This window comes from Hemitrygon akajei, chromosome 3, assembly GCF_048418815.1.
Source record: "Hemitrygon akajei chromosome 3, sHemAka1.3, whole genome shotgun sequence".
Taxonomy (NCBI): Eukaryota; Metazoa; Chordata; class Chondrichthyes; order Myliobatiformes; family Dasyatidae; genus Hemitrygon; species Hemitrygon akajei.
Window position 1 is genome coordinate 118953489 of NC_133126.1, and position 20373 is coordinate 118973861.

Genomic DNA, 20373 nt, shown 5'->3' on the forward strand with positions numbered 1-20373 from the left:
GGCCGACGTCAGAGCATCTTCATGAGGGTGAACCCAAGGAAAGCATTTGCCCTAGATGGGGTACTTGGCTGAGTACTGAAGACCTGTGATGATCAATGACCTGGAGGGTTCCCTGATATCTTTAATCTCTCACTTCAGCAGTCTGAGGTATCCTCTTGCTTCAGGCAGGCTTGAATGACACAAATGCCCAAGAAGAACCCGGTAACCTGCATCATCCAGCAGCACTTGCATCCATTGTGATGAAGTGCTCTGAGAGGTTGGTAATGGATCATATCATATTCCTGCCTGAGGAGCAAAATGGATCCACTCCAGTTGGCAGACCATCACAGCAGGTCAACAGCGGTTGTCATCTCATTGGCTTTCACTCAACCATGGAATATCTGGACAGCAAAGGTGCACACGTCAGGATACTCTTCGTTGACTACAGCTTTGCATTCAACACTGTCATCCCTAATCAATGAACTCCAAGATCCTGGGCTCAATACTTCCTTGGGCAACTGCTTTCTCAATTTCTTCACTTGCAGACCCCAGTCAGTTTGGATTGGCAAAAATATTTCCTCCATAATCTCTATCAGCACAGGTGCACCCCAAAGCTGTGTGCTTAGCCCCCTGCTCTACTCACTTTACACTCACTTAAGCACAACTCCAATGCGATACTTAACTGAGCTGATGACAGCGCTGTCGTAGGCTGAATCAAAGGTGGTGACAAATCAGCATATAGGAGAGAGATTGAAAATCTAGCTGAATGGTGCCATAATAACCTCTCAATTAACATCAGCAAAACCAAGAAGCTGGGAGGAAACCGGAGGCCCATGAGCCAGTCCTCATCAGGGATCAGAGGTGGAGAGGGTCGGCAACTTTAGATTAGTCAGTGTTATCATTTCAGAGGATCTGTTGCACACAAGTGCCATTACAAAGGAGGCACAGTAGGTTTCTTAGAAATTTACAAACATTTAGCATGTCACCTAAAACTTTGACAAACTTCTATGGATGTGCGGTGGAGAATTTACAGATTAGTTGCATCATGGCATGGTATGGAAACACCAATGCCCTTGAATAGAAAAGCCTACAAAAGGTAGTGGATACAGTCCAGTCCATCTCGGGTAAAGCCATCCCCACCATTGAGCACATTTATAAGGAGTGTTGTCACAGCAAACCAGCATCCATCATCAAGGACCTCCACCATTCAATTCCTGTTCTATTCTTGTTGCTGCCATCAGGAAGGGTGTACAGGAGCCCAGGACTCATATCACCAGGTTCAGGAACAGTTACTATCCCTCAACCATCAGGCTCTTGAACCAAAGAACATCACTTATCTGCAGAAAGCTCTGCCACAGACTGTGGTGGAGACCAAGTCCTGCCTTCTCCCAGAATCCCTTCATGCCCTGAATAATCTACAATCTATCAACTCTACCTTAAATATACTCAATGACTTGGCCTCCACAGCTGTCTGTGGCAATGAATTCCACAGAATTCCTCCTCATCTCTGTTCTTTTACAAGGACGCCCCTCTATTCAAAAGCTGTGTCCTCTGGTTTTAGACTCTCCCACCATAGGAAACACCCTCTCCATATACACTCTATCAAGGCCTTTCTCCATTAGATAGGTTTCAATAGGGTCACCCCTCATGCTTCTAAATTCTAGTGAATGCAGGCCCAAAGCCATCAATGACACACTTCATAGAACAAGCCATTCAATCCTGGAATCATTCGCGCGAGCCTCCTTTGAACACTCTACAGTCTCAGTGCATTCTTTCTAAGATAAGGGGCCCAAACTTGCTCACAATACTCCAAGTGAGGCCTCACCAGTGCTTTATAAAGTTTCAACATTACATCCTTGCTTTTATATTCTAGTCCTCTTGAAATGAATGCTAACATTGCATTTGTCTTCTTTACCACAGACTCAACCTGCAAATAAACCTTTCAGGAATCCTGCACAAGGACTTTCAAGTCTCTTTCCGCCTCAGATTTTTAAAAAATTTTGTCTCCATTTAGGAAATAGTCAACCCTTTCATTTCTTCTACCGAAGTGCATGACCATAGACTTTCTGAAACTAGATTCCATCTGCCATTTAGTTCTCCATTCTCCTAATCTGCCTAAGTCCTTCTGTAGCCTCTCTTCTTCCTCAAGGCTACCTGCCCCTCACCTATCTTCAAATTATCTGCAAACTTTGTAACAAAGCTGTCAATTACTTCATCCAAATCACTAACATATAACTTAAAAAGAATTAGTCCTAACACAGACCTGTGTGGAACACTACTAATCACCAGCAGCCAGTCAGAAAAGGCTCCCTCTGTTCCCACTCTTTGCCTCCAGCCAATCAGCCACTGCTTTATCCATGCTAGAATCTTTCCTGTAATACCATGGGCTCGTAGCTTGTTAAGCAATCTCATGTGTGGCATCTTGGCTAAGGCCTTCTGAAAATCCAAGTACACAACATCAACTGATTCTCCTTTGTCTATCCTGCTTGTTGCTACTTCAAAGAATTCCAACAGATTTGTCAGGCAAGATTGTCCCTTGAGGAAACCATGCTGACTATGGCCTATTTTATCATGTGCCTCCAAGTACCCTGAGACCTCATCCTTAATAATCAACTCCAACATCTTCCCACCACTGAGAACAGACTAAATGGCCTATAGTTTCCTTTCTTTTGCCTCTCTCCCTTCTTGAAGAGGAGAGTGACATTTGCAAACTTCCAATCTTCCAGATCCATCCAGAATCTAGTGATTCTTGAAAAATCACTACTAATGCCTCCACAATCTCTTCAGCCACCTCTTTCAGAACCCTGGGGTCTACACCATCTGGTCTAGGTGACTTATCTACCCTCAGACCTTTTAGCTTGCCCAGAGCCTTCTCTCTAGTTACGGTAACTTCACACACCTCATGACCCCTGACACCTATGCATGATTTGTTTATTTGCAATTGCACTGTTTGTTGTTTTTGGTTAGTTGTTGGTCTTTGTTATGTGTTTTTTCATTGGTTCCATTGTGTTTCTTCTGTGAATGCCAGCAAGAAAGTAAATCTTAGGGTAGGATATGGTGACATATATGTACTTTGAACATTACTTTACCTCAAACTCTGAATCTTGAACTCCCTTTGCCATCACGGGTACCTTCAAGAGGCTGGCATCCTTCATTAAAGACACTCACTACCCAGAACATGCCCTCTTCATTTGGGGAGCAGGTACAGGAGCTGAAGACCCACACTCAATATTTTAACAGGCAAACACAAGGAAATCTGCAGATGCTGGAAATTCAAGCAACACACACAAAATGCTGGTGGAACACAGCAAGCCAGGCAGCATCTATAGGGAGAAGCACTGTCAACGTTTCAGGCCGAGACCCTTCGTCAGGACTAACTGAAAGGGAAGGTACTGAGAGATTTGAAAGTAGGAGGGGGAGGGGAAAATGCAAAATGATAGCAGAAGACCAGAGGGGTTGGGGTGAAGCTGAGAGCCGGAAAGGTGATTGGCAAAAGGGATACAGAGCTAGAGAAGGGAAAGGATCATGGGACGGGAGACCTAGGGAGAAAGAAAGGGGGAGGGGAGCACCAGAGGGGGATGGAGAACAGGCAGAATGATGGGCAGAAAGAGAGAAAAAAAAGGAGGAGGAGGGAAAAAAGCTAAATATATCAGGGATGGGGTAACAAGGGGAGGAGGGGCATTAACAGAAGTTAGAGAAGTCAATGTTCATGCCATCAGGTTGGAGGCTACCCAGCCGGTATATAAGGTGTTGTTCCTCCAACCTGAGTTTGGATTCATTTTGACAATAGAGGAGGCCATGGATAGACATATCAGAATGGGAATGGGACATGGAATTAAAATGTGTGGCCACTGGGAGATCCTGCTTTTTCTGGTGGACCGAGCGTAGGTGTTCAGCGAAACGGTCTCCCAGTCTGCGTCGGGTCTCACCAATATATAAAAGGCCACACCGGGAGCACCGGACGCAGTATATCACACCAGCTGACTCACAGGTGAAGTGTCACCTCACCTGGAAGGACTGTCTGGGGCCCTGAATGGTGGTGAGGGAGGCAGTGTAAGGGCAGGTGTAGCACTTGTTCCGCTTGCAAGGATAAGTGCCAGGAGGGAGATCGGTGGGAAGGGATGAATGGACAAGGGAGTCGCGGAAAGCAGAAAGGGGGGGGAGGGAAAGATGCGCTTGGTAGGGGGATCCCGTTGGAGGTGGCGTAAGTTACGGAGAATTATATGTTGGACCCAGAGGCTGGTGGGGTGGTGCTCCCCTTCCCCTTTCTTTCTCCCTAGGCCTCCTGTCCCATGATCTTTTCCCTTCTCTAGCTCTGTATCCCTTTTGCCAATCACCTTTCCGGCTCTCAGCTTCATCCCACCCCCTCCGGTCTTCTGCTATCATTTGGCATTTTCCCCTCCCCCTCCTACTTCCAAATCTCTTACTATCGTTCCTTTCAGTTAGTCCTGACGAAGGGTCTCGGCCCGAAACGTCGACAGCACTTCTCCCTATAGATGCTGCCTGGCCTGCTGCGTTCCACCAGCATTTTGTGTGTGTTGCGCAATATTTTAGCAACAGCTTCTTCCGCTCCGCCATCAGCTCTCTGAATGTTTCTTGCCTACGGACACTACTTCATTACTCATCTTTTGCATTATTCATTTTTTTGGCGCTTACAATAATTTCATGTCTTGCACTAAATTGCTGCCACAAAACAACAAATTTCACAAAGTATGTTAGGGATAATAAACCTGATTCTGATTCTCATTTATCTAATCCTTCACTCCACTTCTGTGCCAATTCACCAAAACCCTTAATTTTCCAATCTTTCAAAATTATATCTACCTTTGTAATTACTATCTAACACACCCCTGCTGTAGGATGATTTAAAAGCTCTTCTCTTTGACCAGTTGTTTGACTCATTCTTCTCCTCTGTTGACCACCCCACTGTGAAGCACCTTACACACTGAGCCAGAGACCCACGTTCAATCCTGACCTCAGATGCTATACGGTGGAGTTTACATGTTCTCCAGTGACTGCGTGTTTTGCCTCCCACATCCCAAACTTGTGCAGGCTGGTAGGTTAATCAGCCATTGGAAATTGCCCCAGGTGTGTAAGTGGAATCTGGGGGGAGTTGAGGAATTTGTGGAAAAAAATAAGTTTCAAGGAAAATTAATGGGCAAGAGGATTGTTCTGTGAGCCTGCATAGACCCAATGGGGAATTTGGACCACAGTGTTCATATTAAAAATGATGAGTAATGCAAAGTGCTGCTTGCTGTCTGTTGTCGAATTTACTAGATGAGGCAACACGTCTTTCAGAGATTGCAAAAATTTGTGGTATTACAGAAACAAAAGAAAATCTGCAGATGGCTGGAAATCCTAGCAACACATACAAAGTGCTGGAGGAACTCAGCTGGCTGGGCAGCATCTATGAAAAAAAAGTACAGTCGATGTTTCAGTCCGAGACCCTTCAGCGGGACTAGAGAAAAAAAGATGAGGAGTAGAGTTAAAAGGTCGAGGGGAGGGAAGGAAGTAACAAAAGGTGATAGGTGATACTGGGAGAGGGAGGGGTGAAGTAAAGAGCTGGGAAGTTGATTGGTGAAAGAGATAAAGGGCTGGAGAAGGGGGAGCCTGATAGGAGAGGACAGAAGGCCATGGAAGAAAGAGAGGAGGGAGGAACACCAGAGGGAGGCAATGGGCAGGCAAGGAGAAAAGGCAAGAGTGGGAAAGGGGATGGGGAATGTTGAAGTGCAGTGCGTTACCAGAAGTTTGAGAAATCAATGTTCATGCCATCAGGTTGGAGGCTACCCAAACAGAATATAAAGTGTTGTTCCTCCAACCTGAGTGTGAACTCATCGCGACAGTACAGGAGGCCGTGGAATGTCATGTCAGAATGGGAATGGGAAGTGGAATTAAAATGGGTGGCCACTGGGAGATCCCGCTTCTTCTGGGGAACGAAGCATAGTTGCTTGGCAAAACAGTCTTCCAATCTACGCTGGGTCTCACTGATATACAGGAGACAACACCAAGAGCACCAGACCTAGTATAGGACCCCAACAGACTCACAGATGAAGTGTCACCTCAGCTGGAAGAAATGTTTGGGGCCCTAAATGGTAGTGAGGGAGGAGGTATAGGGGTAGATATAATACTTGTTCTGCTTGCAAGGATAAGTGCCAGGAAGGAGACCCAATGAGGAGGGTTGAATAGACAGACAGTCGCGTAGGGAGTGATCCCTGCGGAAAGTAGAAAGTGGGGGTAAAGGAAAGATGTGTTTGGTGGTGGGATCCTGTTGGAGATGGCAGAAGTTCCAGAGAATTATGTGCTGAGCATGGAGGCTGGTGGGGTGGTAGGTGAGGACAAGAGGAACTCTATCCCCGGTAAGGTGGTGGGAGGATGGGGCAAGATCAGACATGTGTGAAATGGAAGAGATGAAATTGAGGGCAACATTGACGGTGGAGGACGGGAAGCCTCTTTCTTTGAAAGAGGAGGACATCTCCTTCAGTCTAAAATGGAAAGCCTCATCCTGAGAGCAGATGCGGCAGAGATGGAGGAATTGAGAGAAGTAGATGGCGGTTTTACAAGTAACAGGGTGGGAAAAGGTTTAGTCCAGGTAGCTGTGAGAATCAGTGGGTTTATAAATGACACCAATAGGTACACTGTCTCCAGAGATACAGTGAGATTGAGATTGAAAAAGGTGGGGGGGGGGGGGGGGGGGAAGGAGTTGGAAATGGACCAGGTAAATTTGAGGACAAGAGTGGAAGTTGATGAAGTCATTGAGCTCGCCATGGGTGCAGGAAGCAGCACTAACGCAGTTATCAGTGTAGCATTGGAAAAGTGGGGGAATGGATACCAGTGCAGCCTCGGAACAGAGTGTTTCACATAGCCGGCAAAAAGGCAGGCTTAGATGGGAACCACGTGACACCTTTTGCTTGAAGGAAGTGGGAGGAGCCAAAGGAGAAATTATTACAGGAGTTTGTTCTTTGTTTCGAACTATTTAGATATGTCAGCCTTGAGGATACTAAGGAGTAAGACTGCTGAGTGAATACTGCCCTCTGCTGGCAACATCTAAGACCTACATTGAATAATTTTGCATCAAGGTTTGCTGCCACACCTTGGATAGCTTTTAACCTCTGTGATGTAATTAAACAACACATGGAAGAGGAATGCAGACTATTCAGAGATAAAGGTTTTTAAAAAGACCTTTGAAAGAGATGAACCAAGGTAGAAAGGTAATGGGGCTAACTTTCAGTGCAAGAGAATCAAAATCAGTCTTTATATCACCAGCATATGTTGTGAAATGTGTTGTCTTTGCAGCAGCAGTACAATGCAATACATAATAATAGAAAAAAATCCTTGAATTGCAGTAAGTATATGCATTTAATTAGTTAAATTAGATAAGTATTGCAAAAATAAAAAATAAAAACGTAGTGAAGTAATGTTCCTTAGCTCAATGTCCTTTCAGGAGTTGAATGTCAGAGAGGAAGAAGCTGTTCCTGAATCGAGTGTGTCCCTCATAGTCTGAGAGTAGTGCAATGGGCTAAGCTCACATCCTTGAGGTGCACCAGTGCTGATTGTCAGCAAGATGGAGATGTTTCTGATCCACACAGATTGTGGGTCTTCTGATTAGGAAGTCATTTCATTTTCAATTTTTTTTATTGATTTTTTTAAAAAAATGAACAGATACAAATCAGAGGAGAAGTTATATCAAATACATAATGCAATAAATGTACAAACAATGAAAGAGATGTATACTGTCAAAGTCATGTAAATGTAAAATTAAGCTATTGTGTATAAACAAAGAACCATAACTCTTCTTGGCAATTCATACAAAAAAAGACTGGAAATTTTTTATAATAAAGAGAAACCTCCCCCCCCCAAACTTACCTAAAACAAAAAAAAAGAGATTGGGCAGTCCATTTGAGGATAAAAAGGATAAAATTACAAAAAAAAAGAAAACATCCTTCTGGTCAGCTCTGAATCTTCGCAGAGAAAGAGGGAAAAAAAGAGAACAAAAAGGAAGAGTTTTTACCTTTAAAAAAAAGCAAGAAAAAAATAGATCATATAAAAATATTGAATTAAAGGTCGCCAGGTTTGCTCAAAGTTAAAAGATGTATCAAACGTCCGGCTTCTAATTTTCTCCAAATTTAAACAGGACATAATGGAGGAGAGTCAATGAAAAACAGTAGGCAGATTAGAATCCTTCCAGTATAACAAGATAGCTCTCCTAGCCAATAAAGTTGAAGAGGCTATCACATGTTGAGCAGAAGCAGGAACACTTCCTGCTTCCTTTTGAATAATCCCAAGATTGCCGTAAGTGAATTGGGTTGTAAGTCTACACCTATGATTTTTGATAACGTTCTAAAAACATCCCTCCAAAAATTATTTAACTTTGTACGGGACCAAAACATATGAATTAGAGTAGCCACCTCAGCGTTACATCTATCACAGGTGGGACTTATATTAGAAAAATTATGCGCTAGTTTGTCTTTTGACATATGCGCCCTGTGCACTATCTTAAACTGAATTAGGCAGTGACATGTGCAGACAGATGAATTATTAACTAGATAATAAATTTTATTCCATTGATCATCTGAAAGTAAATGCTGAAGTTCCATTTCCCAAGCACATTTAACCTTATCATTGGGTATCATACATGCATTTAATAACTATTTATATATAATGGCTATCAATCATTTTTGAAATGGTTTAAGCTGAAAAATAGCATGTATCATATTTGGTAAATGAACAAGTGGATAATTCGGTAAAAAATCATGTAAAAAATTCCTAACTTGTAAGTATCTAAAATAATGTGCATTAGATATATCATATTTATCCACTAGCTGTGAAAAAGACATTAAACAGTCCTCTAAAAACAAATCTAAAAAAGTTTTTATTCCCTTAGTTTTCCATATTACAAAAGCCTTATCCAGAGTTGATGGTTTAAAGAAAAGGTTAAAATAGATATTACTAGAGAGTACAAAGTTATTTAAATCAAAAAATCTGCAAAACCAAAACCAAATTTTTAACGTATGTTTAACAATAGGACTAAAACCTTGTCTACCTGTTCTGGAGAACCAAAAAGGAAGAGGATCTCCCAGTAAAGACGCCAAAGAGAAGACGCCCTTACCAAATTCTCCTCCAAATGTAACCATGAAGGACAATCCTGGTTATCTATACCATGAATCCAAAAGGTGATATAACGAATATTAATTGCCCAATAATAAAATCTAAAGTTTGGTAACACCAGTCCTCCCTCTTTTTTTGATTTTTGCTATAAAGATTTATTCACTCTGGAGCTTTTATTATTCCAAATGTATGACAGGATCATGGAATCTATTCTATCAAAAAAAAATTTTGGGACAAAGGATGGAACCGCTTGAAATGTATATAAAAATTTTGGTAAAATTACCATTTTTATAGCATTTATTCAACCAATTAATGACATCGACATAGGCGACCATTTGGAAAATGTTTGTTGTGTATATTCAATTAGAGGAAGGAAATTATACTTATATAGGTCTTTAAATTTTTAGTAATTTTAATACCAAGATAATTAAAATAACTTTTAGCAATATTAAAATGTATTTGATCATAATAATCAGAGTAATTATTAATAGGAAATAATTCACTTTTATGTAAGTTTAGTTTATATCCAGAAAAAATACTGAATTCAGTACATATGGATAACATAAAGGGAATAGATTTCCTAGGGTCTGATAAATCATCCGCATATAACAAAACCTTATGTAATTTATCCCCGCTCTTAATACCCTGTACAGAATTAGAATCTCTAAGAGCAAGAGCAAGTGGTTCTGAAACCAAATTAATTAATAAAGGACTGAGAGGACAACCCTGACGGGTTCCACTATATAATCTAAAATAAGGAGACTTTTGATTATTAGTTATAATCGCAGCCACCGGGGCAGTGAGATTGCATCTGCCATAAACCTATTGTGATGATAAGCAATTTGCAGTAGGTCTAGGTCCTTGCTGAGACAGGAATAACCAGCCTCACAACGCACTTAATTGCCATGGATGTGAGTGCTACTGGATGATAGTCGTTAAGGCAGCTCACCCTGCTCTTCTTGAGCATTGTTGCCCTTTTGGACCAGGTGAGAGCTTCCAACTGTAGCAAGAGACCACAGCTGCTAGAATCTGGAGCAATGCACAAAATGCTGTAAAATTTCAGATGAACAGGCAGCATCGGGTACTGAGTGATCCTAGCATCTTACGTGTTGCCGCAGATAGAGTTCAAGCATGGGGGCCTGAAAGAGCAGATGACATGCATTGCTGCTGAACTACAGAAGAGAGACCAAGGTAGGGTTTATGAATGTCAGTTTGGTCTTTGAATAACACTGGGTAAAGGTTAGGTTGATAAAACATGGAGATTGATCTTGGCAAGAAGATAGAAGACAGTCTTTACTCAGGCTGGAAATACTCTGAGCTGGAACAGAAAGTATAATGGAGTTCCAGAATAATTCAACCAGGATGTGTTGAGGCACAAGTAATAGACAATGCTTGTCAAAGTTTCAGAAGAGTTGTTCAGTCGTTCAATCCTCTATGTGAACAAAATAACTTTAGTTTCAGCAACAGTAAGTATGTTATCTCTTCACACCACTGCAGCTAGGATATAGTATCTACTGAACACAATGAAGCACCACAGTGGAAACCTAGGAAATGTAGATTTGTTCTCATATCTTGGGCGCCACCTCTCGACAAATGTGAACATTGATGATGAAGATCAGCACTGCCTTCAGACCACCAGTCCAGCAGTAGGCAATTGAGGAAAAATTAGCTGAACAGCTAAAGCTCAGACCTGGCAGAAAACTTGCGGTCTACCAAATAGCAAATTACAATGATCCCTACTCTTTTATGTGCTTCTGATACTTGGCATGCATCTCAAGCCACTGGAAAATCCCATGTGTTGTCTCTGTAAAAACCTCCAAATTCACTGAAAGAGTAAGTGAAATCAGTGTCCTCCCCTCTGACTAACATTCCCCATCCCCATTATTGAGCTCTCGGTTACACTCAGGCTGGTCACATCACTCCATGGCCAACACCAAAGTCTTAAAACATTCATTCCCTTCTGAGTTCTGTTATGGGAGGAGGTTGACAAAAATACTTATGGCTGTGCTCCAAGTGTTCTTAAAGAAATATCATTCCTAGTGATTGCTAGGAACCTCTTGTCAATAAGTATTACAAATGGAGAAAGAACAGTTGGGATAGTATTGGGAACCTCTTGAGCCCTACATAAGTAGCAGAAAGAGTGGACTGCCTCACAGAATACCCATCTGCTCACCAACACATTTGGCCAACTCCTGCTTCACCTATTGCAGATCTAGAGTTCCGATATAGGACTCATATCACCGCAGAACCCAGAGAACCTGAAACAATTCATTTGTAGTCATGAGGGATTGCCCAAGTGAGAAGAAAATTATCCACTGCATCAAAAATGAAATTTCTCAGCAGGTGTAACTGCCACTGTGAAAGGTACCAGCTTAAACATTTATCAAGTTATCAAAATTGTACAGTAGGTGTAGATGCCACTGAAAGTAAACACTGCAGCTCTCACTTACTGGATGCTGGCTCCAAACCACTTCTACATATCAAATTACATCAGATTCTACTTACTCGCTCGTTGACTGCGTGGAACTTGATAACCAGCTCATCACGCTCGGCATGGCTCTGTGCCAGTTGGTCTTCCATGCGAGATAGCTCCTCCTTCAGCAGATAGTTCTCTCTCTGAAGACTGGTCACTGAACTCCTGCCTTGTTGAACTGTGTAACAATTAAATTGAAGAACCTGAATTTATATCACCAAGTCCGTGCTGAGCAGAAGTTTTCTATCTATTATTGTTAGATAGTAATAATAACATAGTGCTTGCTTGTTAATAATAATCCAAAAGAACATATTCAAATCCTAAAGTTGAAATCAAGGTGAAATACAAATATTTCACTGGTAAAGAAACATCCATTCATACTTGGCCTGTTTCAGTTCTACACTAACACATTTGAACCTTAATTTCTCACCAAATGACCTAGCAAGCCTTGAAAGTCCATATGAAGCAATTTTTGAAACACCCCAGTTGACAAGTACTATCACTAACATACAGGTTGCAGTAAATTATCACCATCGTTGCAAAGACAACCAGATTGCCCAACCCTGGATCCTGTGAGAAACCAAGGACTAGTGAGCTTGGCATCAGTAGTGGGGAACACGGTAAAATCTATATCAAAGAAGACATAGCTAGTCATTGAGAAAGGATTAATGTATTCAAACCAAGGAAGTATGATTTTATGAAAGGGAAAGCATTTTTGACATATTTTCTCAACTTCTCCAAAAGTGTAACACATATTACATAGAAGATAGAAGATAGAAAACATACAGCACAATACAGGCCCTTCGGCCCATAAAACTGTGCCTAACATGTCCATACCTTAGAAATGCCTAGGCTTGCCCATAGCCCTCTATTTTTCCAAGCTCCCTGTAGCCATCCAGGAGTCTCTTAAAAGAACCTATCATTTCCACCTCCACCACTGCCGCTGGCAGCCCATTCCACACACTCATTCTCTGCGTAAAAAAACTCCACTTGACATCTCCTCTGTACCTACTTCCAAGCACCTTAAAACTATGCCCTCTCATGCTAGCCATTTCAGCCCTGGGGAAAAGTCTCTGACCAGCCACACGATCAATGCCGCTAATTATCTTGTACACCTCTGTCAGGTTACCTCTCATCCTCCATTGCTCCAAGGAGAAAACACCACATTCACTCAACCTATTCTCGTAAGGCATGCTCCCTAATCCAGGCAACATCCTTGTAAATCTCCGCTGCACCCTTTCTATGGTTTCCACATCCTTCCTGTAGTGGGGCAATCAGAATTGAGCACAGTACTCTGAGTGGGTCTGACCAGGGTCCTACATAGCTGCAACATTACCTCTCGGCTCCAAAACTCAATCCCATGATTGATGAAGGCCAATGCACCATATGCCTTCTTAACCACAGAGTCAACCTGCGTAGCAGCTTTGAGTGTCCTATGGACTCGGACCCCAAGATCCCTCTGATCCTCCACGCTGCCAAGAGTCTTACCATTAATACTATATTCTGCCATCATATTTGACCTACCAAAACGAACCACCTCACACTTATCTGGGTTGAACTCCATCTGCCTCTTCTCAGCCCAGTTTTGCATCCTATCAATGTCCCGTTGTAACCTCTGACAGCTCTCCACACTATCCACAACACCCCCAACCTTTGTTATCCAGGTCATTTATAAAAATCACAAAGAGTAGGGGTCCCAGAACACATCCCAGAGCCACATCACTGGTCACCGGCCTCCATGCAGAATATGACCTGTCTACAACCATTCTTTGCCTTCTGTGGGCAAGCCATTTCTGGATCCACAAAGCAATGTCTCCTTGGATCCCATGCCTCCTTCCTTTCTCAATAAGCCTTGCATGGGGTACCTTACCAAATGCTTTGCTAAAATCTATATACACTATATCTACAACTCTACCTTCATCAATATGTTTAGTCACATCCTCAAAAAATTCAGTCAGGCTCGGAAGGCACGACCTACCTATGACAAAACCTAATCATATTATGCCTCTCCAAATGTTCATAAATCCTGCCTCTCAGGATCTTCTCCATCAACTTCCTAGCCTATAATTTCCTGGGCTATCTCTACTCCCTTTCTTGAATAAGGCAACAACATTCGCAACCCTCCAAACCTCCAGAACCTCTCCGTCCCCATTGATGATGCAAAGATCATCGCCAGAGGCTCAGCAATCCCCTCCCTCGCCTCCCACAGTAGCCTGGGGTACATTTCATCCGGCTTCTGTGACTTATCCAACTTGATGCTTTCCAAAAGCTCTAGCACATCCTCTTTCTTAATATATACATTCTCAACTTTTCAGTCCACTGCAAGTCATCCCTACGATCGCCAAGATCCTTTTCTGTAGTGAATGCTGAAATATTCATTAAGTACCTCCGCTATTTCCTCCGGTTCCATACACACTTTTCTACTGTCACACTTGATTGGTCCTATTCTCTCACGTCTTATCCTCTTGCTCTTCACATACTTGTAGAGAGAAACCTGTAGATGTAATGTATTTGGATTTCCTAAAAGTTTGGTGCACAAGGTAAGCCCTGATGGGATTGGCAAAGTGTTTTTATGTGAAATGAAGACATAGAAAACGGAATGGGAATAATTGTAATGACATAACCAGTAGTGTGGCCCAGGAATCAGTTCCTTCCCCCTCACTCATGATGACCTAAAGGAAGGAGGTAGAATGCTAGTATCTAGGTTTGCCATGATATAGTAATAGGTGAGCAGATATGGTGCAATGAGGACATTTGGACTCTGCATCAGGAAACAGCCGAGTTGAGTGGCTGGTTAAAAACTTAGCAAATAGTGTTTAAGGTGAGAACATGAGCATTTCTCTCAATGGAGAGAGAGAATGCAGATGAGCAAAGTATAGAATCACCTTGGTACTCCAATTCAGGAATATATAGCATGCAAGTGGTTAGAAGGAAAATGGAATATGGGCCTTTATTGCATGGGGATAATGTTTAAAAAAAAAGAGAAGCACTCTTACAACTGTACAAGATAGAGAAGAAGTCAAACGTAGCGTTCTATTTTCACTCTCATTTAAGGAAGGACATACTGGCAAGGCAGGTAGCTGAAAACTGCCCTATCATGAGTAGCCAGTGAAATTAGTTCTATGTTCTTTTATGTTCAGAAGAATGATAAGTGTTCTTGTATTGTGAGGGGTGGGCGAATGTACATGTCAAATGTCTCCATTACTGTGACACCCAGTGTACGTGTTTGCAAAAGCTTCGATGGTGACAGCAAGAACATGGAAATCACGTGAACACAGGGGAAGAGGCAGGTGATGATTGGTTTGGTGTTTCGAACTGGTGCTAATGTATTGGTTGACTTATTGCAAATGTTTGTATAAAAGTAGAGCAGTCGGAGGCCCAGGCGGGAGTTGACTGGGGTCTCAATGATTGGCTGGATTGTGAACAGCGCCATAGATCGGGCAGAGCAAGAAGTGTATTGCAGTGGGGGGGGGGGGAGGGGGGGAAGGAATGAGCACACCTGGATAAGTATTTTAATACTTGCTTTGTCTGTCAGAATGAATGACGTTTTTGAAATAGATAATGAGAATTTGTGTCTTTTTGTTTTACTGGCAGGATCTGCAACTCTTTCAGCGTTATATTGGTGTAGTCGGCAAGACCTGACCGGAGTGATAGAAAGCAAAAATGTTCAGGAACCAGAGTAAGAAGGAAGAATGCAGAGGACTGGGGTGGGCTGATAACTCTGGAGGCGAGGGCTGGGGAATGTTGGCAGCCTGGACTATTTGCTGATATACCATATTTCACTAGTGGATTGTACAGGAAAGCTGGACCCCTAAGGGGTAAAGATGGGTCATCTTCTCATATCCATACGAAGGGGTAAGAGTTCTAAGTCACAAAGGGGAGGCAGAGAGGGGCTTATTGGCTGCTGGTAACCACCATAAAACAACAACCAGAGAACCTCTTGCTAAGCGGAGGAAATAGGGAATTTTAAGCATGAGACCACGGCAGAAGCCGTCAGTTGATGAAGACCTGGCCTAAGGAAATGGGAATGAGTTTTGAGATTGCCTGTCACTTAGCCAAGGTCTGGCCAACAGGAAGTGGCCCAAAGGGCTGATTAGCAACCAGATACAGTGAAGGTGCAGGCTCTTCTTTTACTGGACAATGACCTGAATACTTGAGATGGGGGTACTTGGTTTAATGATGAGGATTGGGAAGAAAGGCTGGATGATAACCCAGTTATTCCACTAGGGGATGATTGCCCAATACCCCTCTGTCGGGCCCCTTGAAGTCACAAACAGCTCCAGATACAACATCTGTTAGAGTGACTTTTGGTTTTGGTATATACTAAGCAAATGACTTCAGCCACAAATCTTCAAATCTGAATATAAATTGCACATTTAATTTAACATGTAGCTCTGAACAATAGGTTCCTGAAAGCTTTGTATCACAGACCAGAGAATACTGATTAAAATTCATTTAGATGTCTGTGTTGTGGGTGCAAATCGGGAGGTGTGAAGTTTGTGTGTAGCTTCAAAGAAAGTGTTGTGGATGCATTGTAAGTATGGAATTGTCCTTTGAGGTTTAGCACATAAGATATCGAGCCCCATGTTGGGCCAGCCAGAAAGGGCCACAAAAGGACGCCTGCTGTATCTTGCACTGTTGAATAAAGAGGTCGCTTCATATCTACCAGCACTTCCCTCCAGTGACTTCATTCAGGCAACAACTTTTGGTGTCGGGAGTGGGATACCTTCACCTGACCCATCGTGTGGCCAGCGATTTTAGCGGTCTAGGTGGGTGAGCATTTTTCAAATTAGCACTCACGCTTTGCTCTGTTCGGGCCGGTGGTACACGGGAACATGGGGAATCACGAACACAGAGAGCTGAACTGGTACGTATAAAAGTAGTGTGTGTTTATATGAGACGAAACTCTGCATGTTAATTTGGTGAGACGGGGCCATCAGTTGGGAAGGATGGTTACTGAATGTTTGGGATGCCATTCGGGGTTGCTGATACCCATTCCAGGAGCTGCAGCCCAGCATACGTGTTTCGCAAGTGTGATGCAAAGGAATACAGCAGACCTCATGAGTTCAGGCGCTCAAAAGTGGCAGATTGTGAAGTAAATTCTCTGCAGTTTTTATGTACGTGCTGTTTAACTGGTACCTGTCTTTTATCATTTGCAAAGTGTGGGAATTAGTGGGGAGATATTTCAGGGAGAGATTTTATCCAGATGTATCTGTCAGGATTGAGGTCAGGCAAGGTCAGGTCGAGAACCCTGATAATCCGAGCCAGCCCTTGGCTCTGATTACAGCCATTCATAAGCTCTTCACCCTCGAGGGTAATGGTACATTTTGTCAGAGTTGCCCTCACTGAAAGTCACATGTAGGAATTTGGAACTCTGGCGCAATCTCGAGGAAATGTTTGAAATTCATCAGATGCACCCTGGAGATATTCATGCTTTGGTAAAAGTGAAATTCACAAAGAATACGTGGGACAGGATGGCCCGGGGGAGCGGGATGGTACATGGATAACTACTGGGAATGCTAGTAAGGAAGAAATATATCATTCTTTTAAAGGGGGTGTGAGGCAGGACTGGGGAGAGGTGAGAGTAACTGGGAACGATAATGGCAGTGATTCAAAGAGCTGATGAGACAGCCATGGATTACGCAGAACGTAAATATTGAGTTATGAGGAGTATTCCAGGTTGGATAATCCAGGGAGGAACAATCACGATGCCGAAGGAAGGCCTGAGCTCAGCCCACCAGGATGTTTAGATTAAGGGATAGCAGTGGGGTTGACCGACTCTGCAATAGTTTTGTGGACTGATGAGAAAGACCAAAGAAAGCACAAGCGAAATCGTGGAGTGGCTATAGTGGATGCAGCTACTGTGACATCACAGAGGGTTGGCCTTGTGTGCCAGCAACTGGGGCACTTAGAATAGGACTACTGGGCCAGGCATTAAAACAGAAAAGGAGCTGTCGCCTATCAGGACATGGTTGCAGGCCGTGTCAACAGAAGAAGGGAATAAAACAGGCAAATGTCATGGAAGACATGCTATATTCACTCCAGTAAGGCTCAGTCTGTCCAGTCTGACTGCCGATCAGGTCATGGAGCTAGTGAAGATGGCTTCTTGGTCAGAAAAATAGCTGGCAGCGGCCCCCAATGCCAGAACTGGTGACCCGCGGATGTACACAACAGCATTGTTAGGGAGACGGCAATACAATATGTTAGTGGACACAGGGGCATCGGTATCAATAACGGACCTGTCCTTGCCAATGACCTGACAGGCTATTTATACAATATTAGGGTGTAGGAGGGAAAACAGTGAAAGCAGAAAGAAGTGAGTCGCAAATACGCAAGATTGCTGGAGTATAGCTTCCAGTGTGTTTTCTGGGTCAGTCGAAATATTGAGGGTATTATCCTTGGAATAGACATCCTAAAGGAAGCAGTTGCCATAATAGATTTGGGAAGTGAGGAACCACACACTGACGGCTGTTCTGGGTATAGTGAAGGAACTATAACACTCAGAGAAGAAGCCAGTGAAGAAGCCTGAAGGATCATACCAGTTAATAATAAAGTATACCATCCTTAATAATACCAACCGAGATTGCATCCCATCATGGTGAGCCTTGCAACAATCCTGAATGACCTGTCCCCAGAACATAAAGTTATTTTTAGTCCTACATATCACTAATGGATTTTGGGGGCTCCCCTTGGCACCCAAGTCCCATGATCCATTTGCCTTCACCCTAGGCAGGCAGCAGTATACCTCGACCAGACTCCTCCAGGGATTCCACAACAGCCTAGCCTTTTCTCATAAGGTCATGGAAAAGTTCAATCTAGCACCCTACTGGTTGACCAGCTTACAATATGTAGATGATCTACCGATTGCTTCAGAAGATGAAGCAGGTCATTTAGGAACTATAGCCAGTGTTTTAGAGATCCGTGAGATGAGAGGTTTAAAATCAGTCCACACAAGGCTCAGATTGGGAAGCAAACCAGACAGTACCTAGACTACACCATTTCCCATGGGAGGAGGAACATGTCAGATGACAGACATTCAGCAATCAGCTCCATGCCCTGCCCAGTGAACTAAAGAGGAGTGAGGAAAGTAAAAGGTCTATTCAATTACTGCTCTAATTTCATATGACAGTTCTCAGCACTAGTGGTCCTGACACAGGCCTTGATTAAAGAGGGATTGTCAGTTCCTCCAGTTGAACTCTTTTTTTGTGTGTTTCCCCCGAGCTGTCAGTCTGTGGTTTTGTATTGCCGTGTGCTCCTGTCCCCACTCCTGCTCTGCTCCGGCCCCTGTATCACTGAGTACCCCATCTCTCATCTGTTTCTCATTATTACCTGTATCGCTGCCACCTGTGTCTCATTGTGCTCCACCCATCATCTGCCTCTCTGTTTATTGTTCAGCGTATTTCAGTCCTGTGTTGTCACCCGTTTGTTGCAGATTGTGCCAGTGAGTTTTCCTGAGCCTTTCCAGCATTTGCATCTGTACTCTGTCCATCTGAATATCGACTCTGCCTGTTTCCTGATTTTGGATTTCTCTGGATGTTTTGATCTTTGACGCTGACTTTGCTTGCACCTTGGGATTTGTTACTCAGTTAATATCACTGTGTGCACAGTACTGGGTCTGTGATTGGATCCCTGATCCAGTATCCTGACAGTGCCATCTGGAAAGAATGGATCCAGCAGACCCCGGTCGTCTGAGAGCTGCCCTGGAACAACAGGGAGTCATGCTGGTGAGACTCCAGAACCAGCTGGAGTCTGTGTTCAGGGCAGTGGAGTTGCTTTTTGCCACTGTAGCTGACCTTGTGTCCCAGACTCAGTCACTCCAGCTGTGCCAGAGCATCTATCAACATTCTGTGACTGCATCTTTGCCCTGCCTTCCATATCCTTGCATGCTCCTCCTGTCCAAGAGCTCTGTCTGCCTCCTTCAGAGAAGTACTCAGGTGAGTCCGGTACCTGCTGCTCTTTTCTATTCCAGTGCACCCTCACATTTGAATTACTACCAACAACATTTCCGACTGATCGAGCCAAGGTAGCCTATGTCATCACTCAACTGTCCGGTCGGGCGAGAGAGTGGGGATCAGCCGTCCGGGAGGCAGGCTCCCCTTTCTGCCCCGGTTTTCAGTTATTTTCTGAGGAGATGAGAAAAGTGTTTGATTGCTCCAAACATGAGAGAGTTGCTGCCTGTGAAATGCTGCACACACACCAGGGTGCAGATCTGTGCCAGAGTACACTATAGAGTTCCGGACCCTAGCCACCTCCAGCGGCTGGAACTCGGAGGCACAGTACGACGCCTTCCTCAACGGCCTCTCCGAAGACTTCAAAGATGATCTGGTCACCCAGAACCTTTCTGCCACCTTTGAAGCCCTGGGGGATTTGGCCATCCGTGTTGATGTTCACCTTCGGCAGCACCACAGAGGAATGGGTTCCATAGGGTCCCTGGGGGCACTGGGTGAGTTCCAAGATCCTCGTCGGTCTACATTGCCCTGCCATTTGCCTCCATCTACAATTCCTGTTCCAGAGCCCGAGGCCGTGCATGTTGACCGTACCCGCCTGACACCGACTGAAAGACAAAGGAGAATCAACACCTGTTCCTGTCTGTGGCCAACTAGGCCACTTCATCTCCACCTGCCCAGTAAAAGCCAAGCGCTCACCAGTAGGACCGAGTTTACCAAGTTTAATCTCCGTAACACCCATCATCTTGTCAGCATCCACAAAGGGGACAAGTGGAAGACAGCCTTGAACACCACCTCAGACCATTACAAGTATCTGGTTATTCCATTCGGTTTCACCAATGCCCCTGCCGTCTTCCAAGCCCTGGTAAA

At 43.7% G+C, this 20373-nt stretch overlaps 1 protein-coding gene across 1 annotated transcript in view; it reads right to left on the reverse strand.

Annotated features, from left to right (window-relative positions):
* Positions 1-20373, reverse strand: part of LOC140725332 (uncharacterized) — a 348409-nt gene that overhangs the window by 296123 nt on the left and 31913 nt on the right. Inside the window, exon 3 of the mRNA XM_073040660.1 lies at positions 11590-11735. Coding sequence (XP_072896761.1) covers positions 11590-11735 — 146 coding nt within the window. The remainder of the gene's footprint in view (positions 1-11589; positions 11736-20373) is intronic.